Here is a 20786-nt window from a genome sequence, read left to right as displayed (position 1 = left end):
ACAACCATAACCAAACATCAGACAAACCCCCCAACAATCCCCAACAACATAACTTCTCATTCCTCCATTCTCTCCCATACTCCAACTACTCCATCCCACTTCACACAGCAACCGCCTCACTTATCCCATTCGCTTCCTCACTTCTCTTCCAACCTCCTCCATCATCTCCATTTGTCGTAAACTGGTATGACGCACCCCCACCTTTCACCAGTATCCCCCTCCCCGGAAGGGTGAGTATGCCCGTCATGGACTCCTCCCCCCTCCCAAATCCGCTCCAAGCACTCACAACCCGTCCTAAACTGGCACGCTTATAGAAAAACTTAGTAGCCCTCAATCGAATCCCTCGACTGTAGGGTGGGCGGGTGGCCAAACAACCTAACTAACCCACCCTGAGGCGCTGGGGAAAGGAAGAGGAAGGACTTCCTCTTCCAGCCCCCTTTATCCTCCTAACGACCCCACCCCTTATCCCACCCCTTCCATACCCTGTCCCTCCCTTGTGCGAAATCCCCGGGGGAAGACTAGTCCGCTGACCTTTCTTCCCCCGGGGGCCGCATCGCGCAATAATCTCTCCACGCAAGGTAACTTAGCGTAAAAGGCCATTTTATTAGGACAGGGTTGGACAACCATAACCAAACATCAGACAAACCCCCCAACAATCCCCAACAACATAACTTCTCATTCCTTCATTCTCTCCCATACTCCAACTACTCCATCCCACTTCACACAGCAACCGCCTCACTTATCCCATTCGCTTCCTCACTTCTCTTCCAACCTGTTCTATCATCTCCATTCGTTGTAAACTGGTATGACGCACCCCCACCTTTCACCAGTATCCCCCTCCCCGGAAGGGTGAGTATGCCCGTCATGGACTCCTCCCCCCTCCCAAATCCGCCAACCAGGGAACCCCCGGAGGGCGGTTACCTGCCCCACCCCATTCCAGTGCACCTTTCGCCCTCACGCTCTTCGACACCAGATAGACTCGTTCCATAAACCACTAATAACATCCCTCAACTCCATCATATAGTACGCATTGCCCATGTGCGAAAGGTGCACGCCATCGTCTCTAAAAAGCAGGGGCTCCTCAAGCCGCAGTCCAGTGTGCGCCAGCACTTTGATCCCAATGTTCTCACAAAAGACCCACATTGCCCTATTCAATTTCCTTTGGGCTCGTTCAACCGCTGCGGGCTTCAATGCCCCCTCCAGATCCGACGAGGGATGAACTCAGTCCACACAATACCGGCACCAGCCAGATTGCGTTTCATAGCCTCCAAGTCCCTTTGCATCAAATACAGCAACGACACCCCTGATTGCTTCACCAGGTCATTCTCCCCCAGGTGGATGATAAGCAAGTCCGGACATCCCCTCTGCGACACTTTCTTCGTCAGCCAGGGCAATAGCTCCCCCCAGCGCATCCCACTCTTGCCCCACCAATGTACCTCGTGATGGCTGCTTCTCAGGCCCAGGCTACGACCATACACCTGCCTGTCGGAATACTTGGAGGCCCAATGCACAAATGAATGTCCAACGATCCAGGTAACCGTCTTGGCTCCCGGACCCCCAACACAACATACGAAGAAAGGAGAAATTAGAACACGAAACATAACAGAACCGCCCCACAGCCGTCGCGCCCCTGCGCACCGTGCCGCTCTACTTCCTTACGTACCGCTCGCCACAGTGCGACCTCCATCTACCAATCCGCCTGATCTTGTGCCAGGACCACCCCAGCCGCGCAGCCGCCATCGCCGTGCTGATCCGGAAAGAGTGCGTCCCATACCCTGCCGGGTCCCTACCTAGTCACCTCACTGCCATACGAAACACCGCCAGCAGCTGAAAAGCTGTGACCCGTTTCCCGGAAGCATGACAAAAGATCTCTCCTACACTCCTACCCACCTGCCCGCAAAGGCTCTCCATTCTCGCACAGGACAAACACCCGCCTCTCCCGACTCGCACAACCATACCCAAGTGCCTCTTCCAGCCTGGTCTGTTTTCGACCTCCCCAGCCAAATACCCAGGCGCGCTCCATCCATTCGAACGTCCTCAAATACCCTACCCGGAGCACCTCTAGCCCCCAACAACTCCGAAACCCGGAAGGCCCCAAAAAACATCCACGTCATGCAGAACCGAAACAACGCCACTTCCACCTCGTCATAACAACAGAAACTCAATTCCGCCAAGATGTCCACCAGCAATTCAAACGTAATAGCTGCACGCACGGCTGCCCCCCCAGTCCCCCCCCCGCACCCTACCCCAACCCCTCAACATCTTACTCAGCAACTCACTCCGTGCGGGATCAAACCCCAAATAAACCATCCGATAGAAGGAAATCCCCGCCAACTTCCCCGCAATCGTAACTGGCGACAAACCCTTGTCCATGCAGTGCAAAACATACCTCAGCACTCCCTCCTCACAATCCCCCTGCGACATACGCCAGGCATCCTTCGACCATCCCAGAAAAGCACCCAACTCAGCCCAAGCCAAACGATACGCCCGCCTTGTAGAATCCGCAACAGACTTCTCAACCAACTCCACCACTCTCACTCCCCCCAGCTCCAGATACCCTCCGGCACCTTGGTCTTGAAAACCTCTGCTCCGGGCGCCAACGTTCTGAAACGCTGCCACTGCGAACAAGACAATGCATCCGCAACGTCATTGCTAGCGCCCGGCACATGCTTCGCACGAAACAGCACATTGAAACGCAGACACAGCAGCATAAAACTTCGCAGCAAGCGCAGCACCCGCAGATCCCTGGCCCTCTGATGATTCACCAGGTCAGCCACCGTCCGGTTGTCCACATGGAACAACACTGATCTGTTCTGAAATTCCAGCCCCCACACCTGCAATGCCACCACAAGCGGAAAGAACTCCAAAAACGCAATACTCCTGCCCTGTGTCAACCAGTGCACCGGCCACTGTTCCGCGCACCATCTCCCATCCCAGAAAATGGCAAAACCTTGTGCCCCAGCTGCATCCGAAAAGATTTGCACCTGCCACACCATATTGTCATACGCAAAGTCCAAGGAGACCCCGTTGAAATCGCTCAGAAACGTGTGCCAAGTCCGCAGATCCGCCCGCACGCCCATGGAAATCCGCACCTTGTGGTGGGGCAGCACCTCCCCCGACATGGCCAGCCCCAGCCGCCTGCAAAAAGTCCTGCCAGCCCTCACCACGCGACACGCGAAATTCAGTAAACCCAACAACCGCTGGACGGACCTCAAGTCAATCTTCCGCTGCACCACCACATGCAGCAAAAATTCCTGCATTTCCTCCGCCTTCTGCTGGGGCAACCGCGCCACCCAGGCGACCGAGTCCAATTCAATCCCCAGAAACAACAGACAACAACTGGGCCCAGCCGTCTTTTCCGGCGCCAAGGGAACCCCAAACTCACCAGCCATTTGCTGAAAATGCCTCAACGCGCCCCCGCACTCGCTCGACTGCCCACGCCCGACGAACAAGAAGTCGTCCAAATAGTGGGACACCAGCCGGTGCCCCGATCTGTCTGTGAAAGCCCACTGCAGGAAGGAACTGAAAGTCTCGAACAGCGCACAAGATACCGTACAACCCATGGGCAAAACCTTGTCCACGAAGATGGCCCCCCCCAAACTGCATCCCCAGCAAAGGAAAATCCGCCGGGTGAATGGGCAGGAGGCGAAACGCAGACTTGATGTCACACTTAGCCAATTCTGCCCCCCGGCCACACGCCCTCACCAGCTCAATCGCATCATCCACCGACACATATAGGACCCTGGAATCCTCCTCCGCGATGAAATCATTCACCGACGCCCCCTCCGGCCACGAGAAGTGGTGAATCACGCGAAACTCCCCTGGTTCCTTCATCGGTACCACCCCCAAAGGGGATACGATAAGCTCAGGCAAAGGCCACATGTCAAATGGGCCCGCAACCCTCCCTTCCAGAACTCCTTTCCGCAATTTGGCATCCACCACCCCCGGCAAATCTTTCGCTGACCTCAAATTCTCCGCCCATCTGCGCTCCCGCGGTCCTTGATACCCCACCCAAAACCCTTCAGTGAACCCCCAGTAAAGCTTCAATGCCGCTTCCCCATCAGGATACCGGGAGAGCCACGGACTCATGGCCTCCACCTTAACCGGCGTAGGAGCCCTTCAGCCCAGGCTGGCTCCGGCCCTTGGTAATCCGCCACTGCTCGGAGGGAGTGGCCAGCGTAAAACATTGTGTGACCGGGTGTCGCCCTCCACACTTAGAACACTCGTGTTTGAACTTACACGGGTAGCGGGAGCAGAAGCCCTTGTTAAAGTTCCAGCAGGCCCCCGTGGTGGCTCCCCCGCTCTTGGCCGACTGGCCAGCTGCGCCGGCAGCAGCAGCCTGTCCTCCTGCACTCGTGACACCAGTTTGTCCTCCCCCCGCCCCTGTCGAAGCGGGACGGGACTGAAAAGGCCGATACGTCACCGGAAGCCCGCTGGCCGTATGCGTGGACGCGGACGATTGTGTCGACGACATCCACTGTACCCACAACTCCTGGTCCACCTCTCCCCAGGGCTTATCAGGATTCACACTGATCCGGGCCCGAAACTCCTCATCATAGCTAAGCCAGGCGAAACCCCCAAAGTGCATCTGCGCTTTGCGAATAATATCTATGTATTTAAATAACGCGATGGCCCTGTCCTGATGTTTTTCGCAATAAATACTCACGTAAATCAAAAAGGCCGACGTCCAATTCTCCATGAACACATCGACATACTCATGTTTCCAAATCCGTGTCCTCGTTTTTTCGGACAAGTGCGACCCTAAAGGCATCGCCAAGCCCATGTAGGGCAGCTTCTTTTTGTGCTTCTCCCCCCCCCTCATCTTTCCCATCCTTCTCCCCTCCTTGTCTGTCTGAACACCGGCCCCCACGAGCCGCTTCCCATCCCCCCCCAGGTCCGTCACCTTCTTCAGGTCCGTCCCCTGTGCCGTCGCTCCCGCCTCCCGCACCGATCCGTCACCTACCCCCACTGACCTGCATGTCTTCTTACTCTCAGCCTTGTCCCCCCCCACGCCCCACCACGCACCCCACCTGCAATGGTGCCGGGCACCTCCTGCGCCCGTCCGAACACTGGGGCCGTCGTCCTCTCCACGGGCGTCCTGCTACAGCTGGCCTGTTGCGCCTGCAAAATACCAACCTTTCGGGTTGCCGCCTTTCCCTTCACCTCATGCACCTCACGCAGCTCACCTTCCTCCAACTCCTCACCATCCGACTCATAATCCAGCTCCTCCTCGAAATCATCCGTACACAAATCCGTCCGCACCTCACGCACCACTCGCTTCACACCCTTGCCATGCGCACCCTGCACAAACCATACTCCGGCGCCGACGATGCCCGCTCCCGCGACGGAGGGCAGGCCGCCGCGGACCCCCTGGCCTCTACCAGCAAACTGCGCTGGCTTGAATCCCCCCCCCCGCGCGCGGGACCGACATAGTCCGAAGGGGCCCCAGCGCCACCAGGTCTCTGAAACATCAAGTCAGTCCCTGACTCATCCACCCATACCCACCAGCCGTGCCCCGCCGCCCGCCCCGCACTTCCCCCGCGTGCCGCCACCCTGCCCTCGGACCGCACCCCCCCGGCGCCACCCCCCCCCCGCTGCCCTCTCCCTGGCCTCGCACATCTCCCCCCACTTACGCTCCGTCTCCTCAATCAACCGACGCTGTTCCCGGATGCGCTCCTCCAACGACATCCCCTCCCACCGGTCGTCCCACCGGACATCGCCCCTGCCCACGCCCCCCCCAGACCCCCTCGCCGCCTTTGCCGGGCCCTTGCTTTTGCCCCCCCGCCCCCCACCCTTCCCCTTGCCCCCACCCTGGACTCCGGGGGCAATTCCCCCCACCCACCCCCCTCCCCCCTGCCGACTCACTACCAGAGAGATACAGCGCAAAATCCTCCCCCACCGGCTCCTCACTCTCCTCCCCCGGGTCGCTGTCCTCACTGTACTCAACCAGGCCCCCGCCCATCCCCCGCCCAAGCGCCACGTCCCCCCCGCTCCGCCTGCACCCCTCCCATGATCGCCCCCGTGGGACCTCCTGCACCAGAATCACCTGGCCCCCCGCCCCCCTGACCCCCCCTCCCCCACCCCGCAAACTCCTGTGGCCCCCAGCGCAGGGGGGCTCATACGCCGACCCCCACGCTTCCCCCCGTGTCCCCCTCTCCTGGCCCCCCCCGCGCGGTCACCGCGTGCTTTTTTGGAGGCGGTTCCTCCATACATGCTGCCACTGCCGCCGCCACCCCCGCGGAAGCCGAGCGCCGTGTCCGGGTCATCCCCACCCATGCCTGGTCTAAAACCCCCAGCCGCAGGAGATCCGCTGTCCCCGCGCGGCCGAGGAGCTGCAGCGCTGCGCGCACCGCAGCGTTATCTGGCCTCTGCCCCTCGCCTACCTCCATCGCCGATCAACCGCCTCCGCGCCGCCAAGATCCCCGCCTCCACCGATGCGTGCACCGCTCCCAGGCCGCCACCCGTCGCCAGACTGGGCCGCCTCGTGTCCGCCGCTCCGCCGCCTGCAGGTCCCGACAAAAAAACCAACGCAGATCCCGAAACCCTTCCAAACAACCTAACTAACCCACCCTGAGGCGCTGGGGAAAGGAAGAGGAAGGACTTCCTCTTCCAGCCCCCTTTATCCTCCTAACGACCCCACCCCTTATCCCACCCCTTCCATACCCTGTCCCTCCCTTGCGCGAAATCCCCGGGGGAAGACTAGTCCGCTGACCTTTCTTCCCCCGGGGGCCGCATTTTCACTTAACTCAAAGCCTCCTCTAATTAAAACAAATAAATAAATAAACCTCATACTTAAGCGGAGACCACATGAGAACGTTGTTTTACAGTTTAATGGAGCCCACCAAAGTAAACATCGCAGAGTACATTGCTGATTGCTTTTAAACAAACAAATTCGTCCTTTGTGGATTTTTTGTCTCCTTTCCAGTGAATTGTTAGTTTTTTGAAGAGTTAAATTCACAGGGTTAGAAGAGCTTTCGTAAATAAAAGATTACTGGGACATTCTCAGAAAGATATCATTAATTATCCTGCCTACTTTTGAGTAGTTTTTTGTTTCCTAATTAACAGTGGATTCCAGGAGTACTCCTGGGAGAGTTGGAAAGTGCTTTTCAGGAATACTCCCATGCATTAATGTTTATGCATGCGTAAATGCAGAAGGTGTACATTTACACACTCGGATATATTTTGTAAAAGTGCATTTAAAACATGTTTCTCTATTTTTTAATCCTCCACATAGAAAATAGTATTACTCTTGGAGTGTTTAAACTTCAGGAAAAAAAATCAAAATAAAAACCATCCTTCTGGTCTTTATGTTTGTATTCATTAATCATTTCATTCGTCCTGTGCGTAGCAGTTTTTTATTTTAAAAAACACGGCAGTAGGAAGGGAAAAGGTCAACGCCTGCTTCTGTTTTCCACATGCCAGTCTCCATGGTGACGGGATGCAAGAGGCAGGCATTATAATCGAGCCAGGCTCGAGGCTAGCCTTGCTCGGCTGGACAAACTATATATTGCAAACAGCCCAGGTAAAATTGAAAGTACACAAAACACAACCCTTAAAATCCAGCAAGTGTTTAATGTACCAGAACTCACCCTCTGAGAATAGTAACAACAGAGAGCGGTTGCTTCTACTTGTGAAGTATTTGCCCTGTTTCCTGATTGTTAGTATGATGACTGTTTGATTGTGGCTAGAACTGCCTTTTAAGAACATAACACTTTGAGGTTACTTCCTCGAGGGACCGTCCCAAACGTCCTCTAAAGATGCATTTTTATTCTATTATTTTTGATGATCCTGGCCCGATGTGCTTTCAACATTGCCACTGATGTATTTCAAATCTCCCTTGAGCACATCTGAATCCAAACTACCAAGCCAATTCTTATACTGGGAAGGAAACAAGCTTCCGGGGACCGGTTTCTGGCATCACAGCCTTCGTCGGCCCGGCTTGCCTGAAACCTGATGGTGCAATGAGCAAGGGACTCACGTCTGAGCATACCCTCCCACACAAAGTGTGGATAAAATCGATTTGGGAAAAAGGGGGTGGTGATGGACAGAGTTTCTGAATGATGCAGAATACTCTTACCAAGTCAAGAGATCATGGTTTTAATCCATCACCGTTTTTTAGCTCACTGCACCATCCCAGCTCAGAACCTGGCTACATGCAAATTAGTCTGTACCTGTCCCAGTGCATGATGGGAACAGGGCAAACCAAACTACCAAGCCAATTCTTATACTGGGAAGGAAACAAGCTTCCGGGGACCGGTTTCTGGCATCACAGCCTTCGTCGGCCCGGCTTGCCTGAATCCTGATGGTGCAATGAGCAAGGGACTCACGTCTGAGCATACCCTCCCACACCGGAAGCTTGTTTCCTTCCCAGTATAAGAATTGGCTTGGTAGTTTGGTTTGCCCTGTTTCCATCATGCACTGGGACAGGTACAGACTAATTTGCATGTAGCCAGGTTCTGAGCTGGGATGGTGCAGTGAGTTAAAAAACGGTGATGGATTAAAACCATGATCTCTTGACTTGGTAAGAGTATTCTGCATCATTCAGAAACTCTGTCCATCACCACCCCCTTTTTCCCAAATCGATTTTATCCACACTCAGTGTGGGAGGGTATGCTCAGACGTGAGTCCCTTGCTCATTGCACCATCAGTATTCAGGCAAGCCGGGCCGACGAAGGCTGTGATGCCAGAAACCGAAAAAAAAACCCGGAAGCTTGTTTCCTTCCCAGTATAAGAATTGGCTTGGTAGTTTGGTTTGCCCTGTTCCCATCATGCACTGGGACAGGTACAGACTACTTTGCATGTAGCCAGGTTCTGAGCTGGGATGGTGCAGTGAGCTAAAAAACGGTGATGGATTAAAACCATGATCTCTTGACTTGGTAAGAGTATTCTGCATCATTCAGAAACTCTGTCCATCACCACCCCCTTTTTCCTACAACCGATCTATGTCCTGAACCCCCAAAATGGTATTTGAAGACCGACAGTACAATCTGGAGAGGGCTGCAGGAGATACAAAGCTGCCACTGAGAGTGGCGAATGCAGACCTTCTCAGGGCATTGGTACGACCCAAACATTTAATTGTGCCCATGACATCTAGAGTCTGTGAACTGTTCCTGTCTCGGAACGCAGCGGATCTAAACAATGGGTCAGTCTGTAATGCAACTGGCGCTCATGTAAAGCGCTTTCATACACTTGGGGCGAGTTTGCGCTACATAAAACTGCAACAAAAAAAAAAGCAGAAAGGGAAGGGACCTCACACCAACATGTTAATGTTAATGTTAAGGCGATTTCTAAAGCACACGATTACCCGAAGGTGTCCTGGCGCTGGATTACTTCTCTTTAGACAACATGTCACCTCTCCTTTCACATAAAAGCGGTCTATGGTGACTGCAAATCGGCAAGAGAGCTATTCTTGCATAGATGAATGAATGACCACAAAAACGGGCCCTCTCCTCTTTTACCACATGCGTTACATTGCTTGGCATAAATATTGCATCCACAACACCGACCTAACCACTACATCAAGAGGTAAGTAGTAGTAGATGTATGCCTAACTCAACCATGCACAGATGGGCGATGTGGCAGTGAGATATTTTTGCAGGCTGATATTGGTGACGTCGATATAGCATCATACAGCCCATAGGCGAATGCAGACACCTACCTTGCCCAGTTCATTGAATTCTCTACCGGACTCGTTTCCGGCAGGTACTCCCCGGCGAAGCTGACAATCTGGATCCGGTAGGAGCGCGGGTGACCCCACTTGTTGGTCTGGTTGCTGGCGAAGTGGACGTAGCGGGGCATTTTGTCATTCAGACGATAGGCAGCCTGGTTTTCCGTTTCCACCACTTGTCGGACAATCTTTGGCCTTTGAATCTGCACTTCTGGTTGCCAAGGGATGTTGAAAGGCTCGAACTTCATGTCTTGTGTCAAAAAAGAGTTAGAGGTTCCTGGAAAACAAGAACAAAAGATGCAATTTGAGGCTCCACTCTTGCTGCCAAGCCTAGAGAAGAGGAGATGTTCTGTCTTGTGACACAAAGTTACAAATCCTGATTCACCATCTGACTTCTTGTTTGCTTTCCGGAATTTTAGAACAGTCCATCATGTAGATATTTTGAGCCTACCTTGAGGTCAACGTCAATATCTCATTAAATCGGCCATAATGACTCATGTTGACTACTAAAGACACTTAGGTGCAGGCGGAAACTTATCGACACCAAAGGGGATGATGGACTTATCAACACACGTTTGTGCGTAATGATGTGAACATGCATGACCAAACCCATGGACATACAATGATATCCACCTTGATATACACTCACACCAGTGCTCAATGTGTAAAAGAATAAGCGCTGGGTCCCAAGGTTTTGCAAAGAAGCCCGCGGCCTGCGCTTTTGAATGCCAGCGTGCCGAATACCAAGGATGCATTCTGTTGCTTCCATCTTAGTCATCTTTAATCCACCACCAGACACTTCCTATCTCCTTCTCTAACTCTTGCTTGTTGTTGATCCCTGCATTCTCCATGTGTCATTATTTTCTAGGTGTTCTCTTCCTCCCTCTTTCCCCCTTTTGTGTTTTTCTGGACGAAACTCTGTTGTGGAAAAATAAGTCCCGGTCCACAGAAATAGGTGCCCATGGCTCTCACCTGCAACCACTGGCTCAAATTAAGCACTGACTCACCCATTCATGCAGACATCTCTCGGTGAACTAGGAGCCTTAATTAAAGAAGGGGGTCTGCCTTCCTCTTCATATCCCCACCTCATCTAGAGCTTGGCAATGCGGCGTTCCCGATGCTGGAGCTGCTGCTGGCTCCACCCTCAGGCACTTCTGCTCAGTGGACCATACACCAATGGAAACAGAGTAGAGAGGCCGGCCAGTGTAGCACAGCCCTTCTAATGCCATCTACAAAGGATTTGTGTTTTTTTGGAGAACAGCAAATTTAACCCTCCTGGTCCAGAAAAATCTCTGAAATATACCTTCGAGCTGGGCGCAAACTCTCTTAAACCTTACAAAAAGCGATGGTTGGAAGACTTTGGGACAGACATCTGGGCACAACCCCCTACTTGGGAAGTCTCAGCACAGAATGATGGGTGAAATGCTTCAGATAATCTCAGCTGCCAGAAATTTCTCTGGACTGCATTTATATCCATTGTTTTTTCAGCTCTGCTGTGCCATTACAAACAGGCACCAACTTTATGCAAATGAGTCTTGGCTCACTGTGCCTTAGAACTCAAAACGCTATGATGTCTGGTAGGATAGGTATACCCAGCCACGGGTCTGAGTTCCATGTGAGATAGGACTCAAGATACACCTCACCGATGAGGCCCAGTTACCAGTCGCCTCCTCCTTTGGTACCCTGAACACTACCACTGATTTTGTTTTGTTGAGTGCTAATAGTTGTATAGGGGCCAGAAATCGAAGGTCAACAACAAATATTGTGACCAGATATCCACCAAAATCCATAATATTGTTAGTTAGGATTGTATTTCGATAGGAAGAGCATTTCTGTTTTCCTAATAACGTTGGTGCCATTTGAGGAATTTTCACAAAACTTTCCAATAAAAATGTTCTTTCACCTCAGCTCCAAACTGAAAAGTTTCATCAAGCGGGGGATGGAAAGAAGGAGGAGTCCCAAAACACATTTTCCGTTTGGAAATGTAGACACAAATACAGCCAAACCCTCTGAACGGATTTACACCAAATTTGGTGGAAAGTTAGATCTAGGTCCAGAAAATGAGCATTTTGTGATTTGGTGTTAATCCATTCAGTAGTTTCTGAGCAATGTAGGTTAAAAAAACCTATAGATATTTTATGTGGTGGATAGCCAAACCATGGACTCGGATTGGCTGGCCACAACTTTAAGTTCAAGTTGCGTCCGCCATCTTTGTACTCAACAAATAAGATAATTATGGTGCAAGGGGGCCGGGTGGAGGTACTCTGACACATTGGATGGGTTGGGGGGGGGGGGGTCATAAAGCGTCACCCTCTGTGATTTAAACAATAAATGTAAGGGTTTTGTTTTTGGCATTCACTGGATCCTCTGGTCCACCATGGCAATCTTCGCACGGCCCCTAAAGTTTGCTACACTTGAATCTACACACACGCACATATGTGTGTATATATGTATACTGTTCTTCACAATATATGTATGTCGATAGTAAATCTAAACGTACCTATATATAGTTACCTTTAAGATGCATCGTGAGAGTAACTATAGTATCTTTTTTTAGGTATATTTCTTTTAAAAAGGGACATTCAAGTTCCAAGACGTTCAACTGGTTCTTGTTCATGTTTCACTGGTGAGGTTGCAGGACAGAAGTGCTTTGGATGAGGGGCAGGGAAAGGGTAGGGGTTGTAGGGACACCTGGAGAGGGGCCTTGACAAGGGTTCAGGAATGTTGGCAGTCACCCTCCAAAAGGCTTTGTAAAGAAGCAGTAGGGTTCAGGAGGTTGTGGGAGGGAGGAGGCAGTTTCCCTGTGCCAGTAGTGACAGGGTGGGGTGAAAGATGGAAACAGGAATGAAGAGTAATAAGTAGGGTGAGAATAGGGAGGTTAGGAGGAGGGTCTGCGGAATAGGTGGTTGGATGAGTGCAGTCACTGGAGAGAAAAGCATGCGGAGAAGGGGTGCTATTTAGCCCCAGTCTCTCAGTGTGCTGGGAATCTAAAGTGAGTGGCTGTTGCTATGTAGGAGGAGGGGAGGCTTAAGTGGGAGATGTGTGGGATCAGGGAAAGGGGATAGCGCGAGCCAGACAGCCTTGCTGTAGTTGATTTTCTAGCCCCTACCCCTTCCTAGAATATGCTTTCATTGCTCGAATTTGCTACTTCAAAAGAGTCCATCATGAAAAGGGTAGCAATACAGCTGTTCTGAAGCAGTATTGTTGGCTCTATGGCACTGATGGTAAGCAACATTGTACACACACACAAGATACTGCCTGTAACTACTCATTGCCCTAGGAGCCAAGGAAAAGGCCTCACGGAATGAAGAAATGATGACTTAGAGCCTGACTTAGACTTTGGCAGAGAGGATGCTCCATCCCAATGTGACTGAGTGCCCTCTCCACCAAAGCAAAGTTCTGCACAAATCATTTAGGGTCAGGAGCAGCCGCGGTCCATGCAGGTAACTGCAGTGGTGCGATGGGCCGGGTAAAGGGGGGATTTTGAGGGACGCTGCAGAGAGAAAATTAAATAAATAATACATTTTTTCTCGGCATCATCCCTTGAAATTGCGCCTTACACGGCCCCACCACTGTTACCTGCCTGGACCGCGGCTGGTCAGGAGGAACTTGATTATGTAGACAATGGAGAATACTCTGTCTCCGTCGCCTACATAGAGATCTGACAGACAGATGGAGTAAGGTTTGGCCGTGTGTTCTCCACCCTATTTGGAATGGGTGAACACATGGCAAGTTTTTATTGTCCGAGCAGTGAAAACTACAGAACGACCCCCATGCCATGGGAGAAATCTCCCATGGTGAGGCGGCATTGTTTCTTTTAATTTTCAAAATGAAAATTCTGCTAACAAAACTTCTTTTTGAAAATGAAAAAAATCGAAATTTTGACGTACAACCTCGTCAAACTTTCAATGCATTTACAGGAACTGCTGTCACAACAGTTCCTGTAAATGCACGCGATGTCTGCTGGGCCGGCGTACATCTCAAAATGTGTCTGGCAGGTACTCCCTCGGGGCGACAGGTCCTTTCCTCCATCACCCTGACAGAGTAAATTTTGTCTTCCAAACTCAAAATCAGGTCCTTGGTTGGTAGAGGTCAAACAGGGAAGGTAGAAGAGAAAGGTGTTTGTCTAGACTAGACATTGGAAGAAGATCAGGCTTTGGAGGGAAAAAGCCTTTACTACGCAACGGTTACAACGCATGCCATTACATCGCATGCCGTTGCAATGAAAAAGGTGTGCAGCAGTGGGTAGAAGGGGTTGGATTTAACACCAACACCTTCCCTACTGTTGCACACACTGGAGTTGGAATAGAAAATGAATCTATTCCAACTTCCAGCGCACCCCCGACAGAAAGTCGGGGTACAGGTTGGCGTTGCAACGGCATGCGATGTAATGGCACGCATTGTAACATCACAAATTCGGCTTTGGACATTGTTTACTTTTGAAATATCAAACCCTGTGATGAAGACAATGAGAGACTATTTGCCATCATTGATGAGTTCTGATGACTTAGGGCAGAGTACCATGTTGGCAATAGAGACAGTCTGTCTGCTCTACTTAGAGTTGGGCAGATCACCATGCTTCTGCTGGTGGTGAACCAGCTGGCTTCGCCAGCAGAAACCTTACATCGTCTGCCCAACAGACTTGGGGGTCTCAAGTTCATCAGACCATCCACCCTATTTACAGCAGACAATCCAATGTATATTTTTCCGTTCAAGACCACCAGGGAAAGCCCAGAATTCCCAAACAGAAGAAAAGAAAATGACCCCCACAACCTGGGAGAAAATTCCCGGGGTGTCAGGCTCATCAGACTTTTGTTTCCCAAAAACAAAGACCCACTTTGCGAGCTTGGTTTTGTAAAAAAAAAATGTTTACTGAATAGCCGCATGAGACAAGGTGGCCACTCATCAAACTTTCAGTGCCTTCAGAGAAGCCTCCTTTGAAGGCACAGAGATCTCTGCCAAGCCAGGAGAGATCTCTAAATGTTGTGGGCAACAGTTTGCATGGTGAACGGACGTCAGGCCACCTGCCAACCTCTGAAGAGTCCCTAAGGCTGTACTTTCCTCCACTTGTGGGGTAAAGAGAGCACATAAGTACAGTTGCATTGAATCCTATTCTATTCAAGAATATTTGTTCCCAGAAGGAAATAAATGGCATACTGATTTATAAGTCTTAAAGTATAGGGTGTTAATTAGTGAAGTTTTCCTTTGCATTGTCTGTGGAACTGATTGATGGCAGGGGCCTTTTGCAGTGGTGTATAAAGGGGGGGCGGACTCCCCCATGCCCCCACTCGTACCTGCGGCTGTCTCAGTAATCTGCCAGTACAACACCAGGGCTGCCATGGGCGGCCAAAGGTCTAGCTAAGGACAAAGGGGCAGATTTACAAGGACTGGTGCATCTGTGCATATTAGCAGGGATGCGCCAGTAAAGATACGACACACAAAAATACCCTTGCACCACCAGGAATGCGTTGCATTTACAACGCGGCGCACCGTGGCGTAAGGATAAACAGATGCGTGTTGCATCTTTTATCGTAAGGGCAGCGCATTGCTGAAGTCGTGTCGCAAGCGTGACGCAACTCTAGCAGTGCTCAGGGGCGGCCTATTCCTAACATGCTGCGTCACTCCTTACGCCTGCTTCAGGTTTCGACGCAGTGGCGTCATAAAAGTGACTCAGTGAAATCTTGTAGATTTCACTGCTTCACTTTTACGAGGCTTTTCTGCGTGCCATTACACCTGATGCAGGTATAATGTAGTGCAGGGCTTTACTATGTGACGCATCTCCTAGATGCGTCATGTTGTAAATATGTTGCAATGTGGCGCATTGTTAACGACGCCGCTGCGTCCCAGGAGTGACGCAACTGCGGCGCAAATGTGTGGCAAGGGGCTTGTTAATCTGCCCCAAAGACTGTCAATCAGAAACGAGAACAGCCAGGTTGTATGTCAGTACCTATTAATAAATAACATAATTGTGCATTCTGTGCATACGGTGTGAGATGATAATATGTACCTGTGTGCAAGGCTCATAATGCAAGGTGCTGTCGGCTTAGGGCAGCACTACTAACAGTTAGATACTTTGATAAATAATAAGTAATGTGTTGTAATTAGGGCTTGGACTGACCATTCCAGGCACAGGAAAAACTCCTGGAAGGCTGAGGACCAGGAGGCTGCGTCACGGGGTGGACGGAAAGATACGCAGCCTGGCTAACAGCCCCGAGAGAGCGCACACACTTTTCTTGTGGACCCAAATATAATGTTCTCCCCAAATTCCTTCAGAGATGGTCAGACTCAATGACAACACTCACTTGGCACAATATATGTCAGATATAAACTAATTTATCATGCCAACATTTAGCTACCCATCCCCCACTGCCTGTACTATACATGGAGGGCTGCTGCCAAGGGCTATACTGGTCGTTAAAGGCCTGCTACCGAGTTACAGGCCTACAGTGGCTGAGGATTCATACAATGGCGGTGCAACCTAAGGCAGAAGGCTTATAATGCTAACAGAACATTCCACCCGCTGAAGGTGGATTGTTGTAAATTTTTAGGGGAGAAACGGAAAGCCAAGCATTGAGATGTTGGAGCAAAAGGTCTTTCCCAGTCCTATTGGCCCTCAGCCCCTCCACTGTCTTCAGTGACCTCCCAAAACCCCAATGATCTAGTTATTGTTAGGGTTGCCCAAACCCCTGAATCCATTGAACTGATGTATAAATCAGCCTCCCACTTTTAAATTGTGAGATAAGATTAAAGAAGATTGGTTGCAGCCATTTGAAACTCAGCCTCGTCCTGTGGTGGCTCATTATTAAATGGAAGCTCAGCAATCTCAGCAGCAGTACTTCGATCACGGTGTGACCCTGAGCACATTGAAGAATTTGCCATCAGCATACAATAGAAGCGCTTATAGATTCAGGTGAATTATTTTGAAGCAGATTTATGAAGTCAATTTAAATAATGGCACGATAACTGTGCCTCTTGTGTCTGCATTTCAGAGAAGGTGACAGGGCCGCCCTCCATGTATGGGAGTGCGCCCTGCAGCCCAGGGCCCCCGGTAGTCTGAAATCAATACACGATGAGCATTGTCGGAGGCTGCTTGTATTTTTAAACATCCGGAAATATTTGCAGCTTGGCCACACCACTGCATCTACAAAAGGAAATGCCAAGGAGCTAGAAGCCAGGATCTTTTGGCAGGAATATTTGTTTAAAGCTGAAAGGAGCAATCATGCTCTCTCTGTGAAGGGTCAACATGGAGGCCTGGCTTCTGTGCCTGCCTGTGTATGCCTTGGAGGCCGGGCTTCTGTGCCTGCCTGTGTATGCCTTGGAGGCCTGGCTTCTGTGCCTGCCTGTGTATGCCTTGGAGGCCTGGCTTCTGTGCCTGCCTGTGTATGCCTTGGAGGCCTGGCTTCTGTGCCTGCCTGTGTATGCCTTGGAGGCCTGGCTTCTGTGCCTGCCTGTGTATGCCTTGGAGGCCTGGCCTCTGTGCCTGCCTGTGTATGCCTTGGAGGCCTGGCTTCTGTGCCTGCCGTTGTATGCCTTGGAGGCCTGGCTTCTGTGCCTGCCTGTGTATGCCTTGGAGGCCTGGCCTCTGTGCCTGCCTGTGTATGCCTTGGAGGCCGGGCTTCTGTGCCTGCCGTTGTATGCCTTGGAGGCCTGGCTTCTGTGCCTGCCTGTGTATGCCTGCTTTACGAGCAAGAAAGGTGGGCCATGTGCATGGCTGGCATTTATCACCACAGAGGCAAATCTGCCATCTTTGGATCCAGGAGTCCTGGCTCCCTGTTCACTTGACAACATGTGTGATCGTGGCCAGTGCACTTCACCGTGTATCTCAGATCCATTATGCGGCAAAAACTGGGAGCACTTGGGAATTTGCCGATGCATCTATATAGAGCACCATATATGTATTTATTCCAGAGTTCTGTGCAGTGCTGCACTCGACTTTCAGTCACTTCAGCGAGCTATGTTATTGCAGTAGAAATGTGCAAGAGACTAGGAAAATAGGGGCATATTAAAAAGCGGCAGCAATGATTATCGCTGGCCGCTCTAAGCGAGAATTTTTTATCGCTGGCTATCGCAGGAAATTATCGCCATGCTAGCGTTGTATTAACAACGCATAGCGCAATGGCGATAATTTCCCAGCGATAGCGATGTTTTCCATGGAACATCGCTGGTTTTCCAGCGATGTTCCATGGAAAACGGCGATAACCTTGCTGATACGACCCTGTGGTCGTATCAGCATAATCCACCCCCAATGGCAAGTATAGCTAAGTCTGCATTTTAGCAGACGTTAGTTTTTGGAGAAAACGGCTGTTTTCTCCAAAAACTAACGTCTGCTAAAATGCGTGGGCAGCATTGTAAATATCGCGATGTGTACATCAGCGATATTTACAAGGTTGTACTGCCTAGTGACGCCCACTTTGCATCTCATTAGAGATGCAAAGGGAGGCGGCGGGTAAAAGGGTGCTAACCTGCGCTAAAGCATGTTAGCACCCTCTTGTAAATAGGGTGATATTTTTATCTCCGCTTTTTTGGCTTTAAAAGCCAAAAAAGCGGAGATATGGCCCTTGTAAATATGCCCCGTAGAGTCCAGTATTTTGAGGTGGGGGCCCATTCGTGTATTCCGAAATCAATGGCAGCTTGTACACTTTGTGCACCATTAAAAAGACTGTTCACATGATGGGTATGAAAAGGAGTGCTTTCTGGTTGTCTAATTGTGTAGTCTTTGCACTCATTCTATGAGTTCCCAATTTAAAGCATGTTACAATAGAGCTCAGTCCTCCCAGGGTATTGCGCCATGGACTACCAAATTTGGCAGCAGAAAAACAGAAATGTTTGCACACAGAATTGTTCTTTTTGCAGCATTGGTACGGCGCTTTATGTTACTGACATTCCTTTCATGTAATCCTTCAAACAATAGAACCTGTTCTGGCTAAAACACTTTGGTACAGGCATCTTTAAAGTGAGTGAGATTTTGTGTTATACATTCCTTTGTGAGAACCTTTAAGGTGTAGATCAAGCCAAACAAAACAGTACATGGCTCCTGCACGCCACGTCAACAGCGGCTCCTCCGTTAAACCGTTCCGTGTTCATGACGAGCTCAGCTCGTCATGATTCACAGTGGAGCTGTGCTCATGACGAGCTCAGCTCGTCATAACTGCTGCGGCCCGCCCACGCGCGACTAATTCCCCGCCTGTGTGGGAGAATTAATCAGTGTGCGGGGTCGTGATGAGCTCAGCTCGTCATGAGCACAGCTCCACTGTGAGTCATGACGAGCTGAGCTCGTCACGAGCGCAGCGGCACCCCGGCCCCCCCCTGCACCGCGGGGGAATTACCCCCGCAGGGAAGGGGTTAAGGCAGAAGAGCGTCACCCCCCCCTGCAGCGAGCACAGAAGGTACACACAGAATAATACAATAATTGTTACCATTGTATTATTCTGTGTACCGCCAGTCGCGCAAGCGTGCGCATGACACATTTGCTGGCTTTATACAGCCGGCCAATCCGAAATGTGCACTTCAAAAGGCTGCAATCCCAGTACTGTAAAACAGCCGAGCGATTGCAAACACAAACTCTCAGTTTCAAAATGGGCGCTGGGTTAGCCTGCTCCAACCCATCCTGAAGCTGCTTTCTTCATATTTACAATCGTTTAGTTGCAGAAAACCCTTGTGTATTGTTTCATTTTCACGAATGTACGTTTGTTCAGTGCATTTCCCTCAAAAATGGGCAATCTCGGTTTTTTTGCAGAAAGTATGTATTTTTTTATGGGTATGTGTCTACAAAACGATGAGTCTGTGAAAAAGAAGCACAGTTTCTATATTTTGTGGAAAACCTTCACATTCTTCAACTTAGACAATTTGCGACATGCACGTTTTCTGTGGCAAACATGGCTAAATTTACATTACTTGCAGAAACAAATATTCAATGCCAGTTCATTTCGTAGGACCAAAGTGTCGGTCTTTTTGTGTGTAAGCCATGCCCCACTACCCCTTATTCACTTTGCTTTCTCTACCTGTAGAATAGATGCTTGTGAGAAGCTGGTTTGGTTTATGATGCACCAATCCAGGCAACCCTTATGGTGATTTTAGTGGTCTTAGACAACCTTAAAAAGCTCTCTAAGTGGTAGCTGTGTAGAGCAGCCTTCAGGCTTAGTCCAGAAAGAGTGTAAAGCAGCTTGTTTTACAAGAACATAAACTTATAGGTATAGATTGAGTGAAAAAGAACCACAGAGTGTATTTATAAAAATATGTATTTACTATAAGACACTCACTAACACATACAGATATCTTCTAGACAGAGATGTACACAATGCGCACAAAACTTTTCAATAGAAACAGGTAAGAAGCACAAAATATACAGTGGTCACCAGGGTAGAACAACCCATATACTAAAATAGTGGTATGCGAACCACTACTCGAGTCAAGACTATACCCAAAAGATGTAGAAGTGCTGGGTACCCAAGGAACCACCCAAGGTAAGAAACTAGGTACCCCACCGAGGCCGTGTGCAGAGTGGGAACACGACCGCAGGTTCAATGCATGTCAACGGGTAAGTTGCGGTTGCAATTTTAAAGAAGAAGGACCCTTCCCAGTGGACCCTGAGGAAACCCTGTGGAAGACATAAGGTTGGGGAGCCTCCCCATCCATGGATACCCTTCGAACTAGGATACCTACAACAGGGAAGCCGGGTGCATAAGTGGGAAGTGGCGTCGCAAACCGCCATCGAACTCAACGGAGGACTACAGGAAGATGCCGTTGCTGGAGAAGGTGAAATTGTCCAGTGGAACACAAAGGTGGATTCAGGATGTGAAGTACTTGCAAGCAGAGGGGACAAGGTCTGCGCCACTCAGGAGTGACCAGGAGGCACAGAAGACGAATGGCCACTGATGTCGTGTTGCAGGAGAGATGATCGTGACCTTGAAGCTGCAGCTGTGAGGACCAGGCGACACTGTGGAAGACCAGAAGCCATTCACGAGCTGTCGAATGTCGAGAGTTGAGGGGTCGGTGTCTGTCGAGAACACCAACAAACCTTGGCAACTGCAAACAGCGTGGAAAGCAAAGAAGCTGCCGTGTCGAGACCAGCAAGGTCCAGGTGACTCACCACAAGCAGTGGAGTCAGGGCAGGCCCCTA

At 50.5% G+C, this 20786-nt stretch overlaps 1 protein-coding gene across 2 annotated transcripts in view; it reads right to left on the bottom strand.

Annotated features, from left to right (window-relative positions):
- The window catches only part of LOC146869426 (amine oxidase [copper-containing] 3-like), an 83684-nt gene that overhangs the window by 24192 nt on the left and 38706 nt on the right, over positions 1-20786 (bottom strand). For both annotated transcript variants that reach the window (XM_085599825.1, XM_085599826.1), the window contains exon 2: positions 9659-9944. In XM_085599825.1, the coding sequence (XP_085455951.1) occupies positions 9659-9944 (286 nt within the window). The remainder of the gene's footprint in view (positions 1-9658; positions 9945-20786) is intronic.

This window comes from Triturus cristatus, chromosome 1_1 (assembly GCF_964204655.1).
Source record: "Triturus cristatus chromosome 1_1, aTriCri1.1, whole genome shotgun sequence".
NCBI classification, from domain to species: Eukaryota; Metazoa; Chordata; class Amphibia; order Caudata; family Salamandridae; genus Triturus; species Triturus cristatus.
The sequence above is the reverse complement of the archived record's forward strand: the minus strand, read 5'-3'. Positions and strand labels throughout refer to the sequence as shown.